This window comes from Salminus brasiliensis, chromosome 4 (assembly GCF_030463535.1).
Source record: "Salminus brasiliensis chromosome 4, fSalBra1.hap2, whole genome shotgun sequence".
NCBI lineage: Eukaryota > Metazoa > Chordata > Actinopteri > Characiformes > Bryconidae > Salminus > Salminus brasiliensis.
The window spans coordinates 45919075-45945115 of NC_132881.1; the positions used below are offsets into that span (position 1 = coordinate 45919075).

At 40.7% G+C, this 26041-nt stretch overlaps 1 protein-coding gene across 2 annotated transcripts in view; it reads left to right on the top strand.

The window, feature by feature from the left end:
• The window catches only part of galntl6 (polypeptide N-acetylgalactosaminyltransferase like 6), a 248123-nt gene that overhangs the window by 47624 nt on the left and 174458 nt on the right, over positions 1 to 26041 (top strand). For both annotated transcript variants that reach the window (XM_072678571.1, XM_072678572.1), the window contains exons 4-5: positions 2460 to 2598; positions 8660 to 8826. In XM_072678571.1, coding sequence (XP_072534672.1) covers positions 2460 to 2598; positions 8660 to 8826 — 306 coding nt within the window. The remainder of the gene's footprint in view (positions 1 to 2459; positions 2599 to 8659; positions 8827 to 26041) is intronic.

The window sequence follows — 26041 nt, forward strand, 5'->3', positions numbered from 1 at the left end:
ATCAGCGTAAAAGAAGCTTCGCTGGAGTGTCTCCATTCAGACATTTCTAACCCGACTCTTAGGTTGAAAATCATGTTTAACCTTTAATCAGTAATGTTTAGAAGCTGTGTGCTTGTTTATTGTGTATTGCAGTTTGACAGTCATCTCAAGGGGCCAAAGAAAGAAAGTATATTCAGTAGGTTGCTGTGTAGGAGTGTTAGTATGCATTTATATATTTGTGTTATGATTCATATTTTCTCTGTCAGCCGGCAGCCCTGAGAAAACGCCCTGAGGAGTGGGAGTGAGGTTACTGTAATTATGCACATGGAGAGATGACTTGGTTCTCAGATTCACTGAGCGTTGGGGAGAAGAGACTGGAACGCATGGAGGAGGGGTATTCACACTGTAGCTAGTCGCAGAGAGCTCATTAAGAATGCAGTATTGTGTGAGACAAATGAATGACATCTGCCACTTGAATTGTTGACAGAATGCTTTCATTAGTAGTGCTGGCAGAGCCCTCCATATGAAACATGATCATTTCAGAAGGTAAAACCTGGAGGGAACTTATCATGCACCTCAATCAGTTCTTATTATTTTCACTTGAAAGGAGAAATATGGATATGAGACTGTTCGTCTTCACTAATACTGAGGCCATGCTGCATTTTGAACTGTAATAAAATGAAGCACATTTTTTTTGTTTGTTTGTTTTGTTTTGGAAACTTTCCATTTTTTCACACTTCAAAGGAGACGTCCTGCACCACAGATTTTGTTTTCTCAGGCGAAGTGATTTTTGTACATCAGACAAAAGATCTGTCAGAATGAATTAACTGGATGGGTGGGATGATGGTTTGTTTTGAAATCAGTCTCTCATGAAGAAATTCCTCATAGGATTGGAAATATGCAAAAGGAAAACACCCAGTCCCCATGAACACATCGTAATCATCTGCTGCATAGACACCAATTCAGCAAACTTTGTTCGTAAAGCGTCACCCACATTACGTGCAGAATTTGTTGATGCGTTAAAACTTTCTCAACTTTTTTCAAAGTGAACATGTTCTTTCTTTTCCCACTCATTTGATTCATCAGAACTGGTAAATTAGGAAGCAAGAAGGAGTTTGTCTATCATCTTAAATTAGGAAGCAGGAAGGAGTTTGTCTATCATCTTAAATTAGGAAGCAGGAAGGAGTTTGTCTATCATCTTAAATTAGGAAGCAGGAAGGAGTTTCTCTGTCAGGCAAAATTAGATTTACAGAGTTTACAAGTAGCGTTTGGCCTAATTCATGATAGCCAGTTGCTTATTTGTATGAGTAATATTATGCAATGTGTATTTTTATTCCACTAATTGCAAACATGCTTACTGAAAACTCTTTCTTTTAATATGTAAAATGTAGAATATCCAACCGTTTCAGCCGTGTGATCTTTTTCTTTCAATAATACTGCCCCACAACTTAGGTAAGAATGTTTTAAACTCTATAGTGTTTAATATCTTATAGTCTAGTCTGACTGACCTCCTTTACAACTCTACAGTCAGATCACTTAGTGTGTGTGCCTTAGCCTCCTCCTCGGGTATGAATGCGGCGTTTAGAGCTGGTTTAGAACCAAACCTGGTTCTCTTGCTAGTAGAACAGAGCTTTTCCAACATATTTTCTAACCAGGCATAATTCCAGAGTAAAGATGGATTAGGAGTAACGGGATATCTTCCTAAACATTATATATGCCAGCTGAACCATCAAGCCTGTGCGGGTCAAGAGCTATGATGGTCAAACAGCATAACTAGCTTGACCAGCTTGGCTGTTTTTTTCAGAAGGGTTTTGAGGTATTTATTGTATTGTTTGATGACCTTATGCATTAAATTTAGAGCTTTTTTTTATTTACATGTCTACACAGGTAAACGGAATTGGTACGTACATCCCTAATAGTCCCGGATAAACAAGAAAAAGAAAGATTATGTTACCCACATTAATGTGGTAAAGCCAGAGGACAGTTACATGTAAAAACTATAGATTATAAGAGTAGGGCCAGAAAAGACTGTAGACGTAGTGTTGTGTGCTGCAGAACCATATTTCTGAAGTCAGGTGGGTGTTATTAATGCACATCTGTGCTTTCTGTTCTTCCTTCTTATCTGTAGTGGTTAATAAGGTACAAGAGTAATTGGTGCCAGATTGATGTAATTATAGTAGTAGCATAACAAAGGGTTCACACCTACAGTTGTAGCATTACAGTACTGCCCTATTTTTCTAAAATTAGAACTGTAAAGGCACAGTCAACTGTAATAAGCAGCAATTTTAATTCACATTGCAATTATGGAAGTTGTGTTTATCATTGTTTACACCAACAATTTGCACTTGAAATTTATAAGTCCAGGAGGAAGCAGTCCTGCACACACGCTCAAAAACATACACAAACACACACACACACACACACACACACACACACACATATACACACACGCAATTGATCTCTATGCTGATGTCTTGCAGGGAAGGGTGAGCACGGGAAGCCATATCCGCTGGCGGAGGATGAGTGTGATGACTCAGTGTACAAAGAGAATGGCTTTAACATCTACGTCAGCAACAACATCGCTCTGGATCGCTCCTTGCCTGACATCAGACATCCAAAGTGAGTAGAGCTGGAAAAGCAACCCTGAGCCCTACATGACATCGCCTTCAGAAGACCTTTTTATAGCAGCTTATGAAACATTTAACCTACACTGGTAGTCCACAGTCTTCTCTCCAAAGGAGCAGTGTGCATACAAACTTCTGTCAGTGTCGTGCCCAGTTTAACTAATTGAAGTTGGGGTGGATTACTCTTCTCCCTTGGTGCCATTAGTCAGGCGTCTTAGCATGAGCTTTGATAGCAGTAAAAGCATGGCCCTAGTTGGGCAGTACTGGCGAGATTCACCATAAATCGGAATTGCTCTCTGAAACTTCCTTTTTAGCCTACTTTCCAACATCAACATGACTTCCGGTATTCAGACACAGTTGGCCATTAGCGATTCTCTCCAGTAAGATGACCTAAACACTGCGGAGAGTAAAATTCACTTTTATACCACTGCTGTGCATATACACCACACTGATGGACATCTGTACATTTAAATTTACATTTACGGCATTTAGCAGACGCTCTTATCCAGAGCAACTAACAGAAGTGCTGTAAACATGCATTGGTAGACAGGCTGAGAGCATCTAAAGGTAAAGAAACATGTGGACTGAGGCGGTAGAGGAATACTATGAGATAATACAGCACGGAAATACAGTTCAAACAACTGAATCTGTAGAGCCCTTAATGCCAGATCGTATGTGACTCACATCTGGAGTCATGAGGCAGAGATGTGAAGACGGGTGAAGATGTAGTGTTGTCCATCTTCTGCCTCTCGCTGTTTATATACTATTTTATTCATACATTCCACTACTTCAGTAAAGCTATGGCTCTGGTAAACCCATTTCATTGTTCACCAAAACAATTCATCCATGTAAGTGAAGGCATTTTACAGGAACTTCTGAAATCAATATAAATATATAAATTTTAAAGTTTGGGGTCAGGATATTTAGGTTATAGGGCATCTCATTATAGACATAGCTGAGATTGTTCTAAACATTTAGACGTAAACATGTGGGTATTATCTTATATTCTAAAATATACAGTGTGTACATTATTAGTATGTATGTAATAAAACGTACAGATAAACTTCACCGATCAATCCTTCCGAGACTGTTTAGCATTTTATACCATTACCATTTTAATGCAGTTGTACAGTGGTCTGTACTTTAAATGGTTACATCCAGTATTTTTTGCTCTCCTCTAACTAACTGTCTACCTACTAAATCTTAATGGATTTCCAGAGTAAAAAATAACTGCTTGCCATTGGCATAAAATGTAGTTCTGACGAAAGTTACTTGCCACTCATCAAGTTGTTTTTGACCTTTCTTAGTGTTTTTTTTTTGTCAAAGTCAAACTTTCTTGCTTAGAAATATATTTGATCAAAATAAGTCTTTTATTTGAGAATCAGTGTTTTTGGGCACCCTCCTGCAAATACGACTGAAATTAGACTTCTCTGGCATTTTTCTTTTCACTCTACTGTTAGTGAGTCTCTTTCATCTAAGGATGTCATAGCCAAAGATGAAAGATGGAGGTGTACAGTGTTTCCATTAACTTGCTTCGGAGCAGATGGGCTTGTTTCACACACGCTCTCTCACTAAATGAGGTCTTTGATGGATTGATCATTAATTGTTCTCAGAAGGCTCACCACTCCGCTTCATTTGCTGCCCATAGAAACTTCGTTCTAGTCATGGATTTTCCCCTGGCAAGAGCAAATCCACTTATATCCCACATACCTAAGGGTCAAAGTCCGATGGGCGGCTGGAGTTCGTTATGGGGTCGTCGATAATGAAAGATTGGCTGTGCCTCAGCAGGTGCCCGTCCTATTGACTCTTCTGTGAAGCTGAGGATGGATGGAAAACGGTGGAGTTTGCCCCTTCTTTGTGTTGAGAAAGGACAGATTTCCATGATGTTGCCGGAAACACACCGCACCTTTTGAAATGCCATCATGTCGGATTTTTTTTTTAAATACAAGCCCTGCTGTGTTTGTCAATAGCTGCTTGTGCGTTTCTTCCCAGAGATGACCATAGCCAGTGTTTGGGTTTCAAAATGTATCTTCAGTCTCCCACTGCTGGCTGTAAACTCGTCTAAATCCGTCTGCGTCCACTCGGCAACAGCAGACGGGATTGAGGCCTCGTTCCTGGTACGGGGCTGTTTATTTTCAGGGCCTGTGAATGCCTGCAGCTCTCCATGCGGGATCTGTAACACTGCCTGCAGACAGCGGCCTGCATCCACAATGCAGCTCAGAACAGCATCCTCCCAGTTCTCCTCCAAGGCCTCATGTCTGTGTGTTATTAAAAAGTTCTAACTGGCCTGCTAACAGTGCCCTGAATCGGAGAGTGCGTGTGAATATGGCCTACTGTGTCAATCAGCAGCACAGCATGGAGGCTGGTGTGAATGTGAGTTGCTGTGGCAGGTGACTGACTGAGAGCGATGCAGCTGCGGACTTAATGTGTGAACAGCGTGATGGAAAACTTGGACTGTTGTGATGGAGTAAATAACACACAAGAAGAAGGAAAATGTTCAAAACTAAATGAATACTTGCTAATAATGAGTAAGAAGTAATAAAATGTAGTAATAATAGTAATAATAAGAAGTAAACACTATAGAATTAACTGACTGTGGAGTAAAGTGTTTACATTTGATTCATTTGATAGATTTTTTTGGATGGATTCAAGATAATGGCCTTTCAAAAATGACCTTTCATGACTTTTAGTGAATTTTGACAAGCTAGACTATGCACAGGAAAATTGGAAGAAGCACAAAAAGAGCTGAATTATAAATGGAAGACGTACCAGAACTACTCTGCAGCCTCAGCTCTTCAGTATTAGATCTCCTCCACATTAGTTGAACTTGGCCTTCTGTTCCCAAAGCCTGTAAATAGGCTATTGTCTGCTTGGACTAGCAAACCGTCTCAGAGCACTAACTGTACACTCTTTTGTGTGTGTCATCCCCTTTATGTCTAATCTGCTATTATAAATCTGCACAAAATAAAATCATCTGTGCTGTTTCTATTGTTTGTGTTGGTAGCAACAGATTTTCCTGTATGTGTAATTCTTCCTGCTGTTTTAGCAGCTCTCTCTAACACCCAGGGTATTTGTCCCTGCTATAATTGTACCGCTTGTTCTCAGTTTATGAAACATATTTACTTATCTGTTCTCGTCTGTTATTGTTTATCGCCTTGCACTAACATGCATTTTTAGTGATTGGGTCAGATCTTACTTGATCACGTAAAAAGTTGGGTATAAACACAGACAGGACGTATTGTAGCCAGATCATTTAAATCACATTTTGCTTGTTCTGCATATGATGATTTGGAAGGAGACTGAGGAAAGGTGAGAGAACTCTGAGAACTTTGGGCTGGAGTTCAGGTGGCTTAGGCCTGCTTGTGGTGGAATGCCAGTTCCCCCTTTCTCTGATAAGTGTAGCCATGAAGGATCACATATTTTTTGATATTTCGAAATTTAGGTTGTCAGAGATGCATCTCAACCACAAGTGTGAACAAAATGTGTGGATACAGTCATGCAAGCAGAAATGCATCTTTTAAGAAAGTTAACTATTAAAATGTTAATTATTACTGTTATGGATACCGTTATGGTTTCTGTTATAGAGTGTGTTGCTTAGTGGTTGCAATAGTCATTTGCATTTTCCCATGGAGCCATTGCGGGGATATGCAAACCGTATTATTTTTCACTGCATTGGACAATTCCCACCATTCCTATTAATTTGTCCTGATATCCCAGAGCCTTATAACAGTGTTACAGCAATCACCTTTCCACCACTATAGCCAACTGCAGGTTTGTTGTTTTTCTGGAGATCAGCTTTTTTTCCTGCAAAAATTCCCATTGACAGTAGGCTCTGACCAACTCAGAAGCTACAGCAGCTGCACAACAAAGCCTCTGCTTTCTTTTTTTCACATTGTTTGATAGTGTAATATACTCTAGAAGCAGCAGATGAAAAATCATATTTACATCCGGTTAAAGGAAGTAACACAGAAAGTATGTACATGATGATGTGCTTGTCAAACTGGTCTCATATGGTCACACTAAGTGTAATTACACATTAAGTGTAAACGAAATCCTGCCAGATATATATCCAGAGTATATCCATAGTATATCCAGATACAGTTCAGATATAAAATGCTATTGCAAGGTGTAAACAGCCTCTTAGAATGATTGAACATATGACTGCAATTCATAGATAAAAAGTATCTGTTTTTGGCATGGATCAGCCAAGCGTTTTTTCTCAGATTAACACTAAATGGACAAAAGTACAATCAAGGGCAGTAAAAAGTGCTCATCCTGCTGTTGTTGGAGTAACTGTCTTTACTGTCCAGCGAGGAAAGCTTTCTACTAGACTTTGAAGCAATGCTGCGAGGATTTGATTGCCTTCAGTGTCAAGAGCATTAGTGAGGTCAGGATATTGGACTCCACAACTCATCCCAAAGGTACTGGATGGAGCGCCATCCATCATTCCAGGGAGAACAGTTCTTCCACTGCTCCACAGCTCAATACTGGGGAGCTTTATACCCCTCTAGCCCACGGCTGGCATTAGGCAGCATGGTGCCAATATAGGTTCATGTTTTTCTGCTCCAGAGATTCCTATTCTATTGGCAGTACATCTCTACAGGGACTAGACAAGCTGTATATATGTGTGCAATGGGTGAAATTTAAAGTAGCTGGATGGATTTATTAGAAGGGGAGTCCGCACAAACATTTGGGCATGTAGTGTATGTTTTCTGGGCTTCAAGAACGTTTTACAGAAAACGTATCGACACAGTCACGCAAAAACCTTATATCTCCATGTCTATTGACACAATGTTAAAAAACAGCTCTCAGGTTCTCATTATTTCAAGTAAAAAAAAAAAGCTTTTTTTAAAGCATTTTTGAATGTTTTGCAGGACAATGACAATATTCTCCAATTGCTTCACTGCCACTTTGCTTTGCAGAATCTACACAGGTGAGGGCCTTCAAAGGAGCTGTACAGACAGTGGCACTTTACGAGTATTAATGATGGCTGGAGGCTGAATGTTTACTCAGTTTGTGTCTGTTTTTTGTACCTTGCTTAATGAAATAAATGAAATTTTTTACTAGACCATGTTTTTGCGATGTGCAGGCAGTGCTTTCTTGCATCATTGTATTTTTCATGTAAATGCAAAGTATTTCAGACAGAAACACTGCCTGCAATTTGTGCACCAATAAACCTAGATAAACAATAGATAAAAATAAGAAATAAAAAAAAAACAAGAAAAAAACAAAAAATGTGCTGACTATCCAGTAAAAATGAATGATTTCTTGGTAGGCTGTGGTTTTGAGAGGTCTGTTGAATTTAAATGTGATGTATGCAGTGAAAGCTGTGAGGAAGATGATTTGCACATTGTGAGATAATGCTACCTAACAGCGGCAAATGATGCTATCTAGTCATTACAATGCAAATCGCTGGCCCCTTTTCTCCTCAGCCGTATATTTCTTACTGTACAATTTTTTGACAGGGAGTAAGATTTGCTCTCTGTGTTTCACAAACTGGCTGCTTTACAGCATAAACCTATTTACACAATAGCAGATGTTTAAGTTGCCTCTGTTGTCTCACTGTGTGGGTTTTGTTCTCATAATGTACAGCCCAAATATAATGTTTATAATTTTTTTTTTTATCTAAGGATGTTAAATAAACCGCAGAGCTTTCCAAGATCGCTCATTCTATGGGGGAGTAATAAATTACGGCCTGCTTGTCAGGTTTGTCAGGGTGGTGAATTAGAGAGACTCGTGTGAGCCGTTAAGTGCCGCTACGTCTGCCAATTCCGGCTTTGTCGAAACTCAATTAATGTGTTGAAATCCGAATGCTTTATTAGGGCAAGGGGAGGGATGGGCCTCTTTAAACAGTGATTTATAACAGGAACTACATCACTAGTCCCACTTTAGTCAGCTCTGTTCACATACAGTATACTAAATGCAGTTTATTCATCCCACAGGTCACTCACCTTTTTTTATGTTAAACAAACATGTAATCATGTCATACTTGATGGCCTTACAATGGTTTAATGCCTGCCTATCTCTCCCCTTCTTTCCTCTGTTCTCACTCTCAGCTGTAAGCAGAAGCTATATCTGGAAAACCTCCCCAACACCAGTATCATTATCCCCTTCCATAATGAGGGCTGGAGCTCTCTCCTGCGTACCATTCACAGCATCGTAAACCGCACGCCAGACCATCTAATTGCTGAGATCATACTGGTGGATGACTACAGTGACCGAGGTAGGCTGCAACCCTGCTCTCAATTCTGCATCTGCTCTGGGTTTCTGTTCGGATGATGTGCTGGGTTTCTGTTCAGTGTGAGGCTTTTATTGTCCGAAGGATTGAAGCTGGCAGATAGTGACCATAGGAAGCTAGGCAGTACAGTTTAGCTCCACCTATGCAGGACCGTATTTATTGACATGAACCCAAAGGTCAGTCTTGTTTCTGGGTATCTGTAAAGTATGAACATGTCTTCAGCTAAAAAAGCAGTTTTTGGAATTTCCAGTAACCTGAACCTGAACCTGAAATTTCTACCTCAAACAGCCTGGCACCACCACTAGTGAGCATAGAGTAGAACGAGAGCATGGACAGTTGCTGTGTATAAAACCATTCCTTAATGCATGTGCATGTTCCAAAGCAGTGACAGCAGAGTTGAAAACACTTTAGCATTTTGTGGTTAATGAGGTAAATTCAGTATGAGTGGGGCTACATTGTGGCACAGCAGGTTGTGTGTGTGTGTACGGCACAGCTCCAGGAGCCTGGGGCTGTAAGTTTAATCCCCTGGTCTCTGTCTGAGAATAGTTTGGTGTGTTCTCCCCATGTCCACATGGCTACTCCGTTTTTTTGCCACCTCTCAAAAATACACATGGTAGATGAATAAACTCATGCAATGTCCCTCCTTTAGGTGAGGACTGGTGCCAGGGGGTATTCCTGCCTTATGCAAATGATTCCAGTCAGGCTCTGAACCCATTGTGACCCTGACTGGGATGATAAGTTGATAAGAAGTTGGATGGATAGATGAATATGAGTGGATGGTACAGCTGCAACAATTAATCAACATTATTGATAACGTTGATGATTTTAAAAAAAGGCATACGATTGGTTTGCTTAAATTCGAGTGGTGCAGCAGCTTCACTGTCCTGCCTGAGCATCCAGAAAAAAAATGCAGAGACATGATGAAGCCTTAGCATGGTGAGGAACTGCTAAACTGCTGTTAAACTATAGTAAAAAGTTTAAAATACTGTGTTTCTGCTTTTCAACTCTATTTAAGGTTAGCATGTGTAGCTAAATTCTACTAAACGGCTATCAGGCCTGCTAATGCTGCCAGACTCACTCGCCTCCACAGATGCTGGTACTCTTTTTTTCCCCCAGACATTTTGATCTCCCCAACACTATGCTTTAGGTTAGTAAAATCAGAGATTTTGGAAGATACTCCAGGTTGGAGGTTTCCGTGTTTTTTCACGTGAACCAGGGATGTCCAATCTTGGGCCAATGTGTCCGATGCCGATTTTTATTCGCACACCTGGTTCCACTTGTTTAATCAATTAGTGAGTCTTCACACAACAGTTCACATGTGCACATTCTGCATTCTGGTTGGCTGGAATAAAGACCTGCAGCCCTTTATGGAGAAGATTGGACAACCCTAATGTGGACGGATGTTTCTGAAAAAGCTATGCCTGTTTCTTTTATTTTGTCATTAAAGGTAAAATAGTTTGAATACATGTTTCATTAGCAATAGAAGTTCTGGAAGAATTTGCTATATGGACAAAGGTATTGGGACATCTGCACATTACACCTACAGAAGCTTTTATGACGTCCCATTTTACATCCATATACAATATAGGGCTGGTCCCCCTCTGCAGTTCTAACAGCAGGTCTGGAGCTCTGCAGTTATTGAGTCAGCAGAGCGTTGGAGACTTTTCTGCACTATGCTCTGAGCTCTGCACTCAACCCTGACCCTGCTCTGTAACTTTACATGGTCTGACAATTTGGTGGAGTTACTGTGGTTCCTAAACGCTTTCCCTTTCAGCAATACCTCACACAGTTGATGGTGAAATGTCTTAGAGGGAATACATTTTAACAGCTGATTTGTTGCAACAGTGGCATCCTATTACAGAACCATGCTGGAATTCAGTGACAAAAATCTTATATTGTTAATATAAAATATTACATTAATAACAGACAGTAATAAAGCATGTTCTTGTCTTGATTAATTGATGAATCAAAACATCAATGAACAAACTAATCGATTATGGAAGTAGCTGTTAGTTTCAGCCCTGGTAGAGTGTTGACGTTTGTGTGTGTGTGCGTGTCTGTGTGTGTGATGATTTTCTGCTGTGTTAAACAGAGCAGTGGCTCACTGGCTGTTTTCCTGCCAGACGGTTGATGGCCTCACGTGAGATCTAGAGTCTCTCTGAACAGATTTTTGACCCGGAGGGAGAATAGCAATGAGCTGGCAGAGCGAATCAGATAGGAGCCTACTGGGAGGTCAACTGTAATCCTGTCACACTGCTCAGTAGAACACAGATAGCTTTCACCAGCATTACCACTTTGTCTTCCTGTCCATGTTTCTGTGATTGGACGATGGGGGTGATGATCATGATGATGATTAGAGTGGTGGTGGATATGAGGATATGAGGAGATTCATATCATTGAGCCCAGTGTATATGTATGATAGGGCTCTTCAGTCAGAACAAAAATAGTAGGTTTGCCTTTAGGCACTGTGAAGTTTTGCACTAAAAATAGTGTCCAGCAGGTGGGGATAGTGAGGCTTACAAGCCTTGAACCAATGAGAATATTGCATTTTCCAAACGCTATGCTAATGCGAAGACAATAATAAATTCTCAGTTTAAAATATGCATGCATGCTTGCTGATAAACTGCATAGTGTTTTGGTTAAAATGCCATCTTTATAAAAAAGTAATATAATGCAGAAAAAAAATAAAATATTAGCTTCTACTTTTTTCATTATATGATTAAGAATGATTTTTTGGGGGAATTTGGGATTTTTGGTGCAGCAAACATCATTACTTGTTTCTCTCTGAGGCATACAAAGTTACACTTTAATGGTATATCTGGTGATAGCTGCTTTATCCTCATAGTTTATGGTGTAAAAACAAAATCTGTCATTTTGCTAATGGATATGGAATAGGCCCACTGCATACATTATAGTGCACCATTTATTTATTTAATTTCCATTAATAACATACATTATAAGCTGTTCATTTTCAGCATAAAAAACATATTTAAAAGAAAAATCCACAGAAGCCGTAACAACTAGGAGATGTTTTTCTCTAAAGTTCATACTTTAAGTCCTCCCACACAACACATTTAATGATGTTGAGGCCTGGACACTGGGGTGGTCAGTCCATTGTTCTGAAAACAGCAGCAGCTTCAGCAGTTTTATTGTTTTGTTTGCTTTCTCAGCTCCACATGCTTTCAGACCCACAGTGTTGAGTCATCTTAGAGTGGAAGGACGGACACAAACTTAAATTTAAAAAGTGCTGTTTATAGGATGAGTATTATAGGATTGTATTATATTTGAACTTCTGTCTCTGAAAAGTAATAACTTTGGCCTTTTTGACTGGAAATTGAAAAATTTGCACAGTATTGCAGCAAATATTTAGTCTTGGTCTGTTTAGGAATGATGAACGTTTCTGCATGTGTAGTTATTTAGCATGTATTGTGAAACACAAAATACTATTAACTCAAACCATTAAACTAGGGGTGTTCAATATGACATTTTGTATTATATTTTATATAATGTGAACATTTTTTTATTGTGATACAGAGTATTCTTTTCTGAGTGTAATGTGAATTCTCAGTGCTTAAAGAACACTGACCATCTGCACACTTCATTACAGGAAGTGTTATTAGTCCTGTTTAATTGGATGCAGTGCAGCACATTTTGGAAGGTAGCAGTTTAGCAGTTTTTAAGAATCTGCTGCTACTGATACATTTTCTCTGAATGTCATAATATTGTGTATCATGAATCACATTTGGAGGTGGTTATGTGCTGCATATGATATATTTATGGATATTTTGAGGTTTTGTGGATAAATAACATTGTTGGAAATGTAACGGCTTGAGATTTAGTCTAGAGTTCATCATGGTGGAAATGCTGTCATTGGCATGTCTGCTTTCAGTCTTCATCCCCAGCTGATATACTGTATCTCTGTGGTCTCCATATACACTGTACTGCAGAGGTCACCTACAGCTACCAGACCTCACCTTGTCCTTATCTGGATGGCAGCTTTCAAGAGGACTGTCCAAATCTGTCAGTCCTCTGGCCAGTAAGGCAGAGAAAGAGAGAGCTCGAGCTCTTGTTAGTATAGAGTGAATGAGAGTCTTGACTGACACAGTGTCACGCTACTGTCTTTCATAAGCACAGGCGTACAGAAAGAGGGAATATCAAATAGACTGTTGTTTGGAGTTATTGATTTTGCCCAGACGTGGCCATGGCATGGAAATGTAGACAGTTATTTGTTTTTCACCTTCAGTTGTTGTAGTTTTGTGACATTGAGAATCTTAAAGACTTAATGGTAGTCTTCTCCCAAACATGCTTGTTTGTGAACTGTTGGGAAAGAAAAGTGTTTCTTTTTCTCCTCATTTTGAACCTACACATTTTTCTGTATTTCATTATAGGTTCCAGACCCATTCAAATGCACAGTAAAAACAGATCCGAGGCTGTGCATCTCTGTATTGCTTAGCCTTCACAGACATTGTTTCTGTTTTAAATGTAGTATGACCTTGTCTGGAGCAAACACTTAGTCTCTCCGTAGTAAAACCCACACCAATAATAATAGAAATAATACAAATTTGTGAATCACTTTTTTAATTATAAGTACACTTCAAAGTGAATTACAGCAGTGATCAAACAAAACAAATATTAAGTGATGTGACAGGAAAAAGCACAAAGAAGATTAAAGAAAGCACAAACTAAGCCAGTATAATTAAAAAAAGCAATGAAAGGAAGATAAAAATGAAGGAGTTTAAATTAAGCAGCTTAAAAACACAGTGTATCAAAAGAACATGATAATACAAAGAAAACAAAATAACACAAATCATTAATAAGGAAACAGAAAAGCAGAAGTTGAAATTAATGTCAGTGCCGAACATAAAGTGAACCTAACTCTCTTAGGGCTGGCTCTGCAAACACAGAGTAACATTACTCTTGTTATAAACCACAGTGTCAGCAGCAGCTCTCCTCTGCTATTTAATCTGTGGTTTATAAAGTCTTAGAATTAGGCCTTTATATACCCAAAGCAGCCCTTCAAGAGGTTTAGCTGAGCTGTCTCTACTTGAATACATCATTTTTTAGCCCTGGTACATTTTAGTGGTTTTCAAAGTGAACATAAGTGAACAAATCCTCTACAACAACTGAGAATTGTAAAGAATTTGACCAGGGATGCTACATTAAAATGCAAGTCTGGCAGCTGTTCCTTACATTGTGTTACATTGTGTCATTTTTTTTTCTTTCTCCTGTAAAGTTGCCATTTTAAAAATAAGGTCTTACACAGATCAGCCATAACATTAGTACCACCATAGTGCCTATCAGAATCAGAATCAGAATCAGAATCTCTTTATTTCACCAAGTATGTTACCCATACAAGGAATTTGTCTTGGTGAGAGCAACACGCATGACAAGTAACAAAGAAACACAGAACACAGTCTTAAACTAAAGGAAAATGACACTAAACAATAAATAGGGTAGGGGATAAATTAAAAAAAGTAGAAAGTACTAAAGGTAATAAAGGTAATAAAGGTAATAAAGAGCTGAAAAATATATTTACAGAAAAGAAAAGGACATCTGTACAGGTGTGCAAATAGTCATGGTGCAAAATAGGCAGAGTGCAAATAACTGTTCAGTCCGGTTTGGTACAGTTCAGTTGTAAGTTTAGAGGTTTACAGTGGGAGGTGACCACTGTGATTGAGGAGCGCTACAGCTCTGGGGAAGAAGCTGTTAGCATGACGTGTTGTGCTGGTTTTGATGGACCGCAGTCTTCTACCCGAGGGGAGTGTCTGGAAGAGGAGGTGTCCAGGATGTGAGGGGTCAGATGTAATCTTGCCAGCCCGCTTCCTCATCCTGCTGGAGTAGATCTGCTGAAGTGATGGCAGGTTACATCCTATGATCCTCTCTGCTGTCCTGATGATGCGCTGGAGTTTGGTTCTTTCTTGTGAGGTGGAGGAACCAAACCAGATAGTTATGGAGGCTGTGATAATGGACTCGATGATCGCTGTGTAGAACTGGATCATCAGGGTCTGTGGCAGGTTGAATTTCTTGAGCTGTCTCAAGAAGTACATTCTTTGTTGAGCTTTCTTGATGATGGAGATGGTGTTTTTCTCCCATTTCAAGTCTCTGGAAATGGTGGTGCCCAGGAACTTGAGTGACTCCACCATTGATACTGCAGTGTTGTTGATGTGGAGGGGGGGAAGGGTGGGTGGATTGCGTCGGAAGTCCACCACCATCTCTACAGTCTTTTCTGTGTTTAGCAGCAGGTGGTTGTTGCTGCACCAGGACACCAGCTGCTCAATTTCCTTTCTGTAAGCAGACTCATCACCGTTGGCTATGAGGCCCACCAGAGTGGAGTCATCTGCAAATTTCAGGATCTTTACAGCTGGATCTTTGGAGACACAATCATTAGTGTAGAGGCTGAAGAGAAGGGGTGAAAGAACACAACCCTGAGGGACTCCAGTACTGAGTGTCCGGAGGTCTGAAGTGTGCTTCCCCAGCCGCACCTGCTGTCTCCTGTCTGTCAGAAAATCCACGATCCACCGACACATGGAGTCTGGCACTGACAGCTGGGAGAGCTTGGCCTGAAGAAGCTGCGGCACAACAGTGTTAAAGGCCGAGCTAAAGTCCACAAACAAAACCCTAGCATAGTTTCCATGGCTGTCGAGATGTTGCAGGATAAAGTGCAGGGTCAGGTTGACCACATCATCGACAGACCTGTTTGCTCGGTACGCAAACTGCAGGGGGTCCAGCAGGGGATCTGTGATGGACTTCAGGTGGGCTAGGATCAGGCGTTCAAAGACCTTCATGACTACAGAGGTCAGGGCGACAGGCCTGTAATCATTCAGTCCGGTGATGGTGGATTTCTTGGGAACTGGAATGATGGTGGAGGTTTTGAAGCAGGCTGGAACAGAGCAGAGTTCCAGTGATCTGTTAAAAATGTCTGTAAACACTGGAGCTAGTTGGTCACAGCAGTGTTTTAGGGTGGATGGAGAGACTGAGTCGGGCCCGGGGGCTTTCCTCACCTTCTGTCTGCTGAAGAGCCTGTGAACATCCTGCCGGTTGATGCAGAGATGAGCAGGAGGCAGAGGTGAGAGGGCCAGTGTGGGGGTGGAGGTGGAGGGGGGTGATGGGTGGTAGACGGTCCGATTGTCTTTTGTGAGTTCAAATCTGCAGTAGAACTCATTCAGGTCGTTGGTGAGGTGTCGGTCGTTCAGGAGGAGGGGGGTCTTTCTCACCTTGTGACCAGTGAGAAGCTGTAGGCCTTTCCAGGCTGAAGATGGGTCGTTAGCAGTGATGTGTCTGTTCAGCTGCTCTGAGTACTTGCTCTTCGCAGCTCTAATCCCTTTCTCCAGTCTGTATTTGGCCTCCTTAAAGACAGTTCTATCTCCACTCCTGAACGCTTCCTACTTTTCCCTCCGAAGCTGTTTGAGTTCAGCAGTAAACCAGGGTTTGTTGTTACTGTATCTCACCTGTGATTTAGTTGAGATACAGCTGTCTTCACAGAAACTGATGTATGACGTCACAGTGTCTGTGTATTCGTCCAGTCCGTCTGTCGCCTCCTCAAACACAGCCCAGTCTGTGGATTCGAAGCAGCCCTGCAGCTTCTCAATGTCTCCACTGGTCCACCTCTTCACAGTTGTGATGACCGGCTTGTTGGTTTTGAGTTTCTGCCGGTAGGTTGGAATGAGGTGAACGAGGCTGTGATCGGAGAGCCCGACAGCTGCGCGTGTGACCGCGTGATAGGCATTCTTGATACAGGTGTAGCACTTGTCCAGTGTGTTGCCTTCTCGTGTTGGACACGCGATGTGTTGTCTGTATTTGGGCATCTCCTTCGTGAGGTTCACACTGTTAAAATCCCTCAGAATGATGAGGAGTGAGTCCGGGAATGCCTAGAATTGAGTAGTTCCCTGTTGTGCCACCAAAACAGACCAATCGAGACATGAACCCCACAAGACCTCTGAAGATGTCCTGTGGTATCTGGCACCAAGACTAACATCATGCAGCAGATCCTTCAAGTCCTGCAAGTTGCGAGGTGGGGCCTCCATGGATCGCATCAGTAAGCCTTAGGTGTCTGTGACCCTGTCGCCGGTTCACCAGTTTACTTTTCTTAAAGTATTTTTGCTAGGTACTGATCACTGCATATCAGAAAAACCCAACAAGACCTGTCTGATGTTTTGAAGATGCTCTGACCCAGATGCCTAGCCATCACAATTTGTCTCAGTGTCTCAGATTCTTAAGTAGGCTCATTTTTCCTTTCCTTTTTCCTTTATCACCTTCAAGAACTGGCTGTTCACTTACTGTCTAATATATCCACCTCTTGACAGATGCCACTGTAGAAAAGGATCATCAATGTTATTCACTTCACCTGTCAGTGGTGCTAATGTTATGGCTGATTGGTGTATATGGCTTTTAAAATGTTATGATTTGGATTTTTCAGCATTTTAATTTCAACAAATATAAATTATTGAAGTATAAATATTTAGGTGCCGGTTGAATGCTTTAATATTTTGACTAGTTGACCTGATTCATGATGAAGATAGTCTTTGAGTCTTCAAAGTTTAGGGCTCAGATTTTGCCTGGAGCTCCAGTCTCCAGTGCTGTAGTTTCCTCCTATGTCCCAGAAATATGTAGTAGGTGAATTGGCCATACTGAATTATCACTAGATGCGAGTGGTTTAGTGAATAGGTGTTTGTGGCATTCCTTCTTTGTGCCAAATGATTACAGGTAGGCTCTGAATCCTACCATCTTATTCATATTTAATTTTTTTCTAGTCTTTATGAACAACACTGTGGTTCACAAAAGCTGATTTATATATAGTGCACATTTTACTCTATTTAAATAGTTACTCTATTTAAATGAAGCACTGCACTTAGAGACTGCTTGGCTCTCATTAAACCTGGACTGCAAATTGAATTTATTCCATGGCTCTAATTAATTGTGAAATGTCCTCTTTATTGAAGCTCATTGTGTCATTTGGGAACCATGACGATGCTTTACACTTTGCCCAAGAAATGCTCTTTAATCCTAGCAAGTCTCACGCATCACTGAGCTTTAAATAAATACATCAATAAATACATCAATAAATAATGCTTTCTGTGTTTTGCAACTGCTGAATTTTTAGCTAAGAGATGAGAACAAAACCATGCACATGTTTCATAACAGATTTAGCATTTAATTAGAACATGTAATTAAAGTTTAAGTTCAGACAGTGCTCTAATTGAGTGATGTTAAATTGCAGGCATGAAAGATGCTATCCAGCCTGACCTTGATACTTAAACACACAGAGGTCAGTGTTAATTCTTTTTAAAGGCTAATTAAACTCCCTTCACCGTTATATCGGCATTCACTTTGCATCAGAGTAGGCTAATGTGAAAAACATACACTGACCTTAAACATGAGCACTGTTTCTGTTTGAGCAGATGCAAAAGATTCAGAGCTCCCTTAGGGCCAGTTGAGTATTACAGGAATGCACTCCTGGGACTGCTTTATGGGATGTTGGATTGAGAGAGAGGAAAAAATAAGAATCACATGTAGCAGTGAAAGCACTCTGGTTCAGAGTCAGCTGCGACGTGTTTGTGTGTTTACCACATAAAAGCAGGATTTGTGGTAATTATTTATTAGCCTTTGTCTGTCTTTTCAGATACATTGGCTGCTTTTAATTTCTGTGGGCTCTACAACTGGCTCTGCATACAGTATTTGTACCCTAGATGATACAGACATATGAAAAAAAATGAGGACATGAAAACACTCTCTCTCTTGTAACAGATTTAAACATCTTAACATTTGATCTTCATTTGAACAAAATTACGAGATAACATACAACTGTAGGAATGTCTATTGTAAAATGTATTTAACAGAAAAGCAAATTTCTTGTGAACTAAAAGTTAGAACACCCGCACTTTTATTACTACTGATAATGTGTAAAATAAGAGCCGGTGCATAAATCAGCTGCAGATAATTAGAACATGGTTAAATAGGATTCTGGAGGAGCCTGTTTTTTCTAAACCCCAGACATTTAGTCTGGTTTGCTCTTGATTGTAGAAGTGAGGGGTAGATCACAATGGACAGATCCAAAGAGCTCTCTGAGGCCTCCAGAAAGGAGTCTGGGAAGGGGTTTAAAAAGATCTCAGAACTATTAGAATCAGCCGTTCCACTATCTGCTAAATCCTTTACAAGTAGAGAACATTTAAAACAGCTGACCAACTTGTCCAGTTCAGACCATCCTAGCAAGTTCAGCCCAAGAGCAGACCACAAGATGTGTAAAGAAGTCTCCAACAATCCTAATCAATCCTCATCACGCCACCTACAGGTAGCTTTTGCCACAGTTGATGTCAAAGTACAGCCCAGCAGCGCCTCCACTTCTTCCGTCGGCTGAGAAGAGTCAACCTGCCACAACAGCTCTTCTGCAACTTCTACAGGTCCACTGTGGAGAGCATCCTGACCAGCTGCATCACGGTCTGGTACATCAGAGCCACTGCTGCTGAACACAAAGTCCTGCAGAGAGTGGTGAAAACTGCACAGTGCATCGATGTAGCTGCTCTCCCAACCATTCAGGACCTCTACAACAAGAAGTGTTGGAGGAAAGCCATCAGCATCTCCTGTGACCCCTCTTACCTCAGCCACTTCCTGATCAACCCCTGCCATCCAGAAAAAGAGGTGCAGGAACATCAGAGCCAGAACCAGATTCAAGAACAGTTCCTGCATGATATTAAACTGGTCACACCAGCAACACCAACCACAACCAGAACACACACACACAGACTGCTACTGATCACACTGTTCCTTCTAATTCACTCTATATTCACACTGTATGCACATTGCTCTTGAACACCAAGCTGCTTTACTCTTACTGCACTGCACCTTGTTTACTATGCAATGCTGGTCTACCTAAGCATACACACCTGACCTTCCTGTGCTCTTTCATTCCGCAAAAACATTGATGATCTACATATTAATTTCTTACATTAATAAAGTGTCTTCGTTTATACCTTAATCATCCAGCCTTCATGCAGACATTTGCACATGTACATATTTGTATATTTAGTATTTACTCTATTTATTGTTTATGCACCCTGTCGTATGTCTTGTCTATTGGCCTTGCACTATTGTACCGGTCCTAACTATTACTACACCTGAGACTGGGCCTAACAGTGTTTTGTGGTACTGTACAACCCTGCATTAGTATAATGACAATACAATGTAACTGAATTAGACTGCACACGTTTAATTTTCATAGGAGGTGTTCAAGGAGGAAACAACTGCTGTACAAGGTGGTTTTAGGAAATGTCTAATTGAGGTTATTTCAACCAAAGGAAGATATACCATCTATTAGGGCTTTGAAAGTCTGTTAATTACATTTTATGAATGATATTAAATTAAATACATTTTTTCAGTTTCATTGATTGTTATATTATGTCCATCTCTCAGTATTATTCACATGAAGATCAGAGAATCTTCAGAGAATGTCCAATTGTGTAAATATGTTAAAAAAGGTGTCCTCAGTTTTCCACATGACTGTAAACACACACACACACACACACACACACACACACACATGCAGAAGTATATATGTACATACACAGACATACACACACACACACACACGCTCAAACAGTTTTTTGCTGGCATGCCTTGACAGTGAACGATTACCTCGCTGCACATTTTGTGTATGACAGAAGCGAATCTTGCAAGCTAAACATGTTCCCCGCCAGAGCACAGGAGAATGTCCTTGAGCTATTCTGTACAAACGAGGTGGAGTGCTGCATGATAAAATCTCTGCAGTAATAAGCTTTTCAGGAGGTACAGCTTTTTGACACACAAGTTGTGACGCAGACAGCAGGATATCAGGTGATTTGCTTGCCAAGCCCCTTTGAGTCCTTGACAATTAAAGACAATGTAATTATTACAATCACCCAAACTCGCTCTGAAAGCTGACACCTGCACAATGTGAGCCACTTCACTCAGCTCTGCTGGAAGTCACCTGAAAAGAGTCTTTTTCTTCTTCTTCTTCTTCTGTTTTTTTTTTTTTAAATATGGACCTTATCAGCAGCTCTGTGTGTGTAGACGTACAAAATACATCACGGATCCAAATGCACAGAGTAAGATTAAGCATAAAAAGTTTTCTTTTCTTTTATATTTCAGATAACTCGCTCAGCAGCTTTTCCGGGGTATATTTAAAGAAATGATAAGATAAGCAAATGCAAGGCAAAATACAGCTCTGTAAGGAAATCCATTGAAAACCTAATTTCATGGTTTGTGTTCAAGTAGCAAGTGGTGGGTAAATTACCTTAAAATGTCCAGGATTTCTAAGCAATGAATAATGATGAAGAGAAAATCTGTTGTCTAATACCTCTTGCAGCTCAAGGGCCAACTAATGTGCCCTAAGCTTTCTGGACCCAGGATCAGTCTGACAGATCAATGTTTGTAAGCCCAATCAAAGCGATTCCATCACATTATTAGGGTGGATTAATTGCTTTGACTAAAATGTACAGAGTTTGCCCTGATGAGATTGACCTGTAAAATAAATGGGTTCCTCCAGGTTTATTGATCACCGGGACTACTTTTTTCATTAACTTATCGTCATTTGTTGAAAGAAAATTGCCCTTAGAAATCATAGTGGCCATTAATACGGTCAAATGACTTTAATACTGTCAAATGATCAGTACAGCCTATATTTACAGGTTAGGACACATTTACTAACAGTCAGCTCAAGCTTCGTGCCTGTTTTTCACAGGTTCACATGCATTGCTTTTAATGATTTATTACTTTCTGGACTTTAGCAATCTGCATTCTGATGATCTGCACAGTAGTACTACATATTATATATACTGTATGCCACATAAATTTGTGGGTGTCTAGTGACTTTGCTTATTCTCAGCTATTAGCCTCAGGATGTGGAAAACAACTGAAAAGCTGACGACGTTAGCTTTTTAAAAAATTATACTCCTTAAACTGCAGGGACTTGAGTATAGGTCCAATTTGCAATTTCTCACTCTCATTACTACATAATTTACAGATACAGATCTACAGTTTCATTATACATTCCAGATCATTTAAAATTGTTTCTAAATAATAAGTCTAAATAAATAGCTTACCAAATTTACCAAATATTTTTGCAAAAAAAAAATGAACATGATTTATTACCATATCTGTGATGCAGCCAAGATGTTAAAAGATGAAGAAACAATGAGTTTGAACTGCCACCAACCTACAAATGCATACAGATGTCTCTTCATTTATTTTGAGCACACAATTCGATGTGGTTTAGAAGTTGGTGTGACTTTAGTCCATAAACACAAAAAAATAAACTTGCCTGCAGTTTTTCAATTAAACAGAATGGTAGGCATCAGTTTTGAGTAACCGGGACCACTTTAACCATAGTACAATATGTAGTATCATTCAGGACAGTACTACAAAGGGGGATGTGATGTTGATGGTATTTCTGTTCCAGTAGTTAATTTTTTATAAAACTTGCTGATGATTGATGACAGTCTTAGTCTTCAGGTATCAGACATATGTTAACTTGTTGACTGAGTCGTCCATGATGATCATTTTGACAGTTTCGATTTTTGAGATGTAATAGCTTTGACAAAATATAGTCCTCGTGTTGGGGCATGTTTTAGTCAGATTTCTGTCTAGGAAGGCCATAGCGATCATTATTGACAGCTCTTCCTTTTTTTCTTGCTAATTAGTGTCTATTGTTACCAAGGCAATGCAGCTGCGTGTGTTTCGCCCTTAAAAAATAGCTGAGGTGAAAACTGATCAACAGGTTTTTATTTACAGCTTCGTCAGAGTAAAACCACATTATCAGAATAAGCTAAATAACATGAGGATTAGACATGATCACAATTTAGGAAAAATTAGGTTTTGACAATGTTTCAGAGCCTTGGCAACGTGAGAACTCCTCAGACTCTGCCAGCTAATAATGTCAGAGGCAACAATGAGATGATTTCTTTAAGAACCTTATTCTAAAATTATGAGCTTGAATCACATTAAAAAGCAACCTGAAAGCATGTGAGCAGACTGTCACTGTGCAAGACTAGGGCAGCATCTCATCACAGACCAGAGAAGACTGTGCTGAAAGATGATCATTAGCATGATATTGTCATGAATTTAAAACGTGATTTTTAATATTACTAATCATCGTCTCAAGGCCAGTTTGCAGACAGCTTGGGCCGTAGATGAGATAAGCCTTATCATGATGTACTTGGCTTTTCTGCTGTCTCTGCAAGGCATCTTGGGATGAGGGGGGTTACAAATGGCAGAAGCTCTCTGGAGTGACCTGAGATGGGATTGATTGGAGTGGGTAAAAGAGACAGTGATGTACTCTTTGTCACTTCCGCTCCCCCCCTGCTCCCCTACAGCACCAGAGCTTAAAGCAAAATCGAATTCTCTCGTCAGCTGCCTCAGAAATGCTGTCAATAGTCATAAGCGCCTGACCTTACTATTGAAGTCTCTTCTCTTGTCAAGCAGGCGGAGGCTATTAGGTATTAGCTGTGTTACCTAGCCTGTCCATCCTGCACCAGAACACAATACTAAGACATCGTTGTCCTCTAGTTCTCTCTCTCTTTTTTTTTTTTAAAGGATTTCAGTTTTGTGAGAATTTTGAGAATGATGTGCCGTTCCTAAGGCATGGTGGGGGTGAGAGGCTGTGGATATCAGGAATAACATTCCTCAGCTCCTGTGACTTCAAAGACGTCCTTTAGGATTTGATTCATCCGCTCGACCTTTTGGCCTTTTGTTCTTCTGGCAAGAAGCATCACACATGCACCCTTACACCCTCAGATAGCGCACAGATACTCTAAAGCCTGTACCGCCCCATCTGCCCACATCTGTGTGCTGTGAGAAGTCAGTGGTCAGGACGGCTATTGCAGGCCTTTCTTGGCTAATAAAAGCTTAATGTGAGCAAGAGCTTGAACTACTTACAGCTGCAAGACTGGGCCTCAGCCTCCTCCAAGGACACGGTTATCACACTTTCCCACCTTGACCACAATGAGAATCAGCAGCACTGTGCTACAGGCTCTGCTGCTCTACAGATTAGACGCTTCTTTCTCAGCTCCAGGCAGCTCCACTGTGGGTCTGCTTTTATGATTATGTCTTTCCCAGCAATATACCCTGCAATGCTGGTTGTCTGTGTGTAATCTGTGTTGACATTTTGGCAATGCTTTTTTTTTTGCATTACGCCGATGCATGCTAAAAACGCTAAATTCTCCATTAACAGAAGTCCCGTTTCAGACTCGACTTAATTAGTATGCAGAACATTAAGTCCTTAAAATTGAGGAAGTTGAGTACTCCATCAAGCACATCCGTCCATCTTTCCAATCCTGCGATCAATCATTTAATCTGACTGAATATATTCTCTATGAGTTCCATTCTTCAGCGCAATTTCAGCCCTTCAGAATGACTTCTCTAAAGCTGTCAAGCTCTCTGTCTGCTGAAGCACCGGCCAAATGAAGGGTGAGGACATTTGTGCGGTGGTGCCCCTGGAGAGGGACGTGTGCTGTCGCAAGCTCTGGGTGACCTTATCACACGTCTGGGGCGTAATTCCTGCAGTGACAGGGCTGCATCCTTCAGAGACGTCCTGCTGATTGATAGAGGTGCAGAGAGCCCAACCATCAGTCATCCTGGACACACACACACACACACACACACATACGTTAGGAATGATGGGAGCTTCTCTCCTTTTTCTGTCACAGCTTCCATCAGACAGCTTCATACTGTCCCCCTTCGAGGCATTCTCAAACAGCAAAGTCCTCTCACTGCAGTCCTGGCGGACCGTGGTGTTGCACAGTTTGCTGCTTCCATTGCTCAAATGCACTTCACTTGTGTATGGAAAGATTTACTTAGCTGAAGAATGTCAAGCGTGTACATGTAGACAAAATCTGAACCATGCGGTGGCCCTCCAGGTCTTGAGTTTGTGAACGGTGCATTAGATTGTCAGGACAAGGCAAAACGTCTTCTCTGTTGGGCCAAGCCGCACGCAATCATGTGATTTATCTCCTCGTTCTCTTGAGACAGAGACAAAGGAACTTACCAATTTCCAAGTCCACTGAAATGAGTCTTTGGACATTACGACCCACCTGCTGCAACAGATTCTTCTCAATTAAACCGAGCAACTCTCATTTCCTTCTGAGCCTTTCATTTTACATTTGCAATAGTTGCCAAAACACATTCCCAGCAAGTTCATTGGCAGGTCACACTGAGTCAGTCAAGGAAAATGAGGCCATCGAGGTTGGAATGAGGCAGAACAGCCAAAGCTTTGCCTTGAGGAGAGCCTGACATAGTGCTTTCTTCCACTACTGCTTGTCAATGGGTCATTTGAATTATTTAGTTGTCCTGCATTCGTTATGAATCTACAGTCAAATTCACCACCCTTGGCCTGTGCAAAGGCATGCTGATTGGCTAGACACAGTATGTAACAAAAGGGATTCAGACTTGTCAGGTGCTTTACTACAACAGACCTTAGGTTCAAAAAAGTTTTTTTTTTTTTTAATAGTGAGAAACTAAAGTAAATTAAAGACAAGGCTTAGCATACCCCAGTTCCTAAAATCAGACTAAAATCTAAACTGATTTCCTTGTTTGAGAGCAACTTTTTAAATGAAAGTCTGAAGTGTTGCATATCTTATATAGTCCAGTCTTATAGTCTATATCTTATAGTCCAGTCTGACTGACCTACCTGACTGTTCAGCTCCCAGTTCCTTTACAACTCTGCTGTCTAATCACTTATTAAGTAAGTAAGACTGGTTTAAATTATCCTCTTCTGACAGACTAACTAACTGCAGACTAAAATCTAAACTGATTTTCTGTGTTTGGGAGCAACGTCTAATATCTTAGAGTCCAGTCGGGCTGACCCACCTGACCATTCAGCTCCAAGTTCCTTTACAACTCTAGTCACTAGAGTCACTTCATGTGTATACTGTCAGCCCCTCGGTATCGCGCCCTCCCATAGGGCGATTCTGAGCCGCCGCCCACAGGCTGAAATAAGGACTTCCTCCTCGTTTGTGTTCATGTTTGGTTCATTGTGTCGATTCAGTGTCTCGTTTCGTGTTGATCGTGTTCATGTGTTTCACCTGGGATCTGGGGGTACTTAAGGAGCCTCAATGCTTAGTTTGAGGCCAAGAATTGCATGCTTGGAACCTTGAGATAGCCTGAGAGGTTCCCGTTACTGCTCACAGTGTGTTTAGGCCAGCTTCTGCTCGACTTCCTCGTTCGTGAGCAGGCC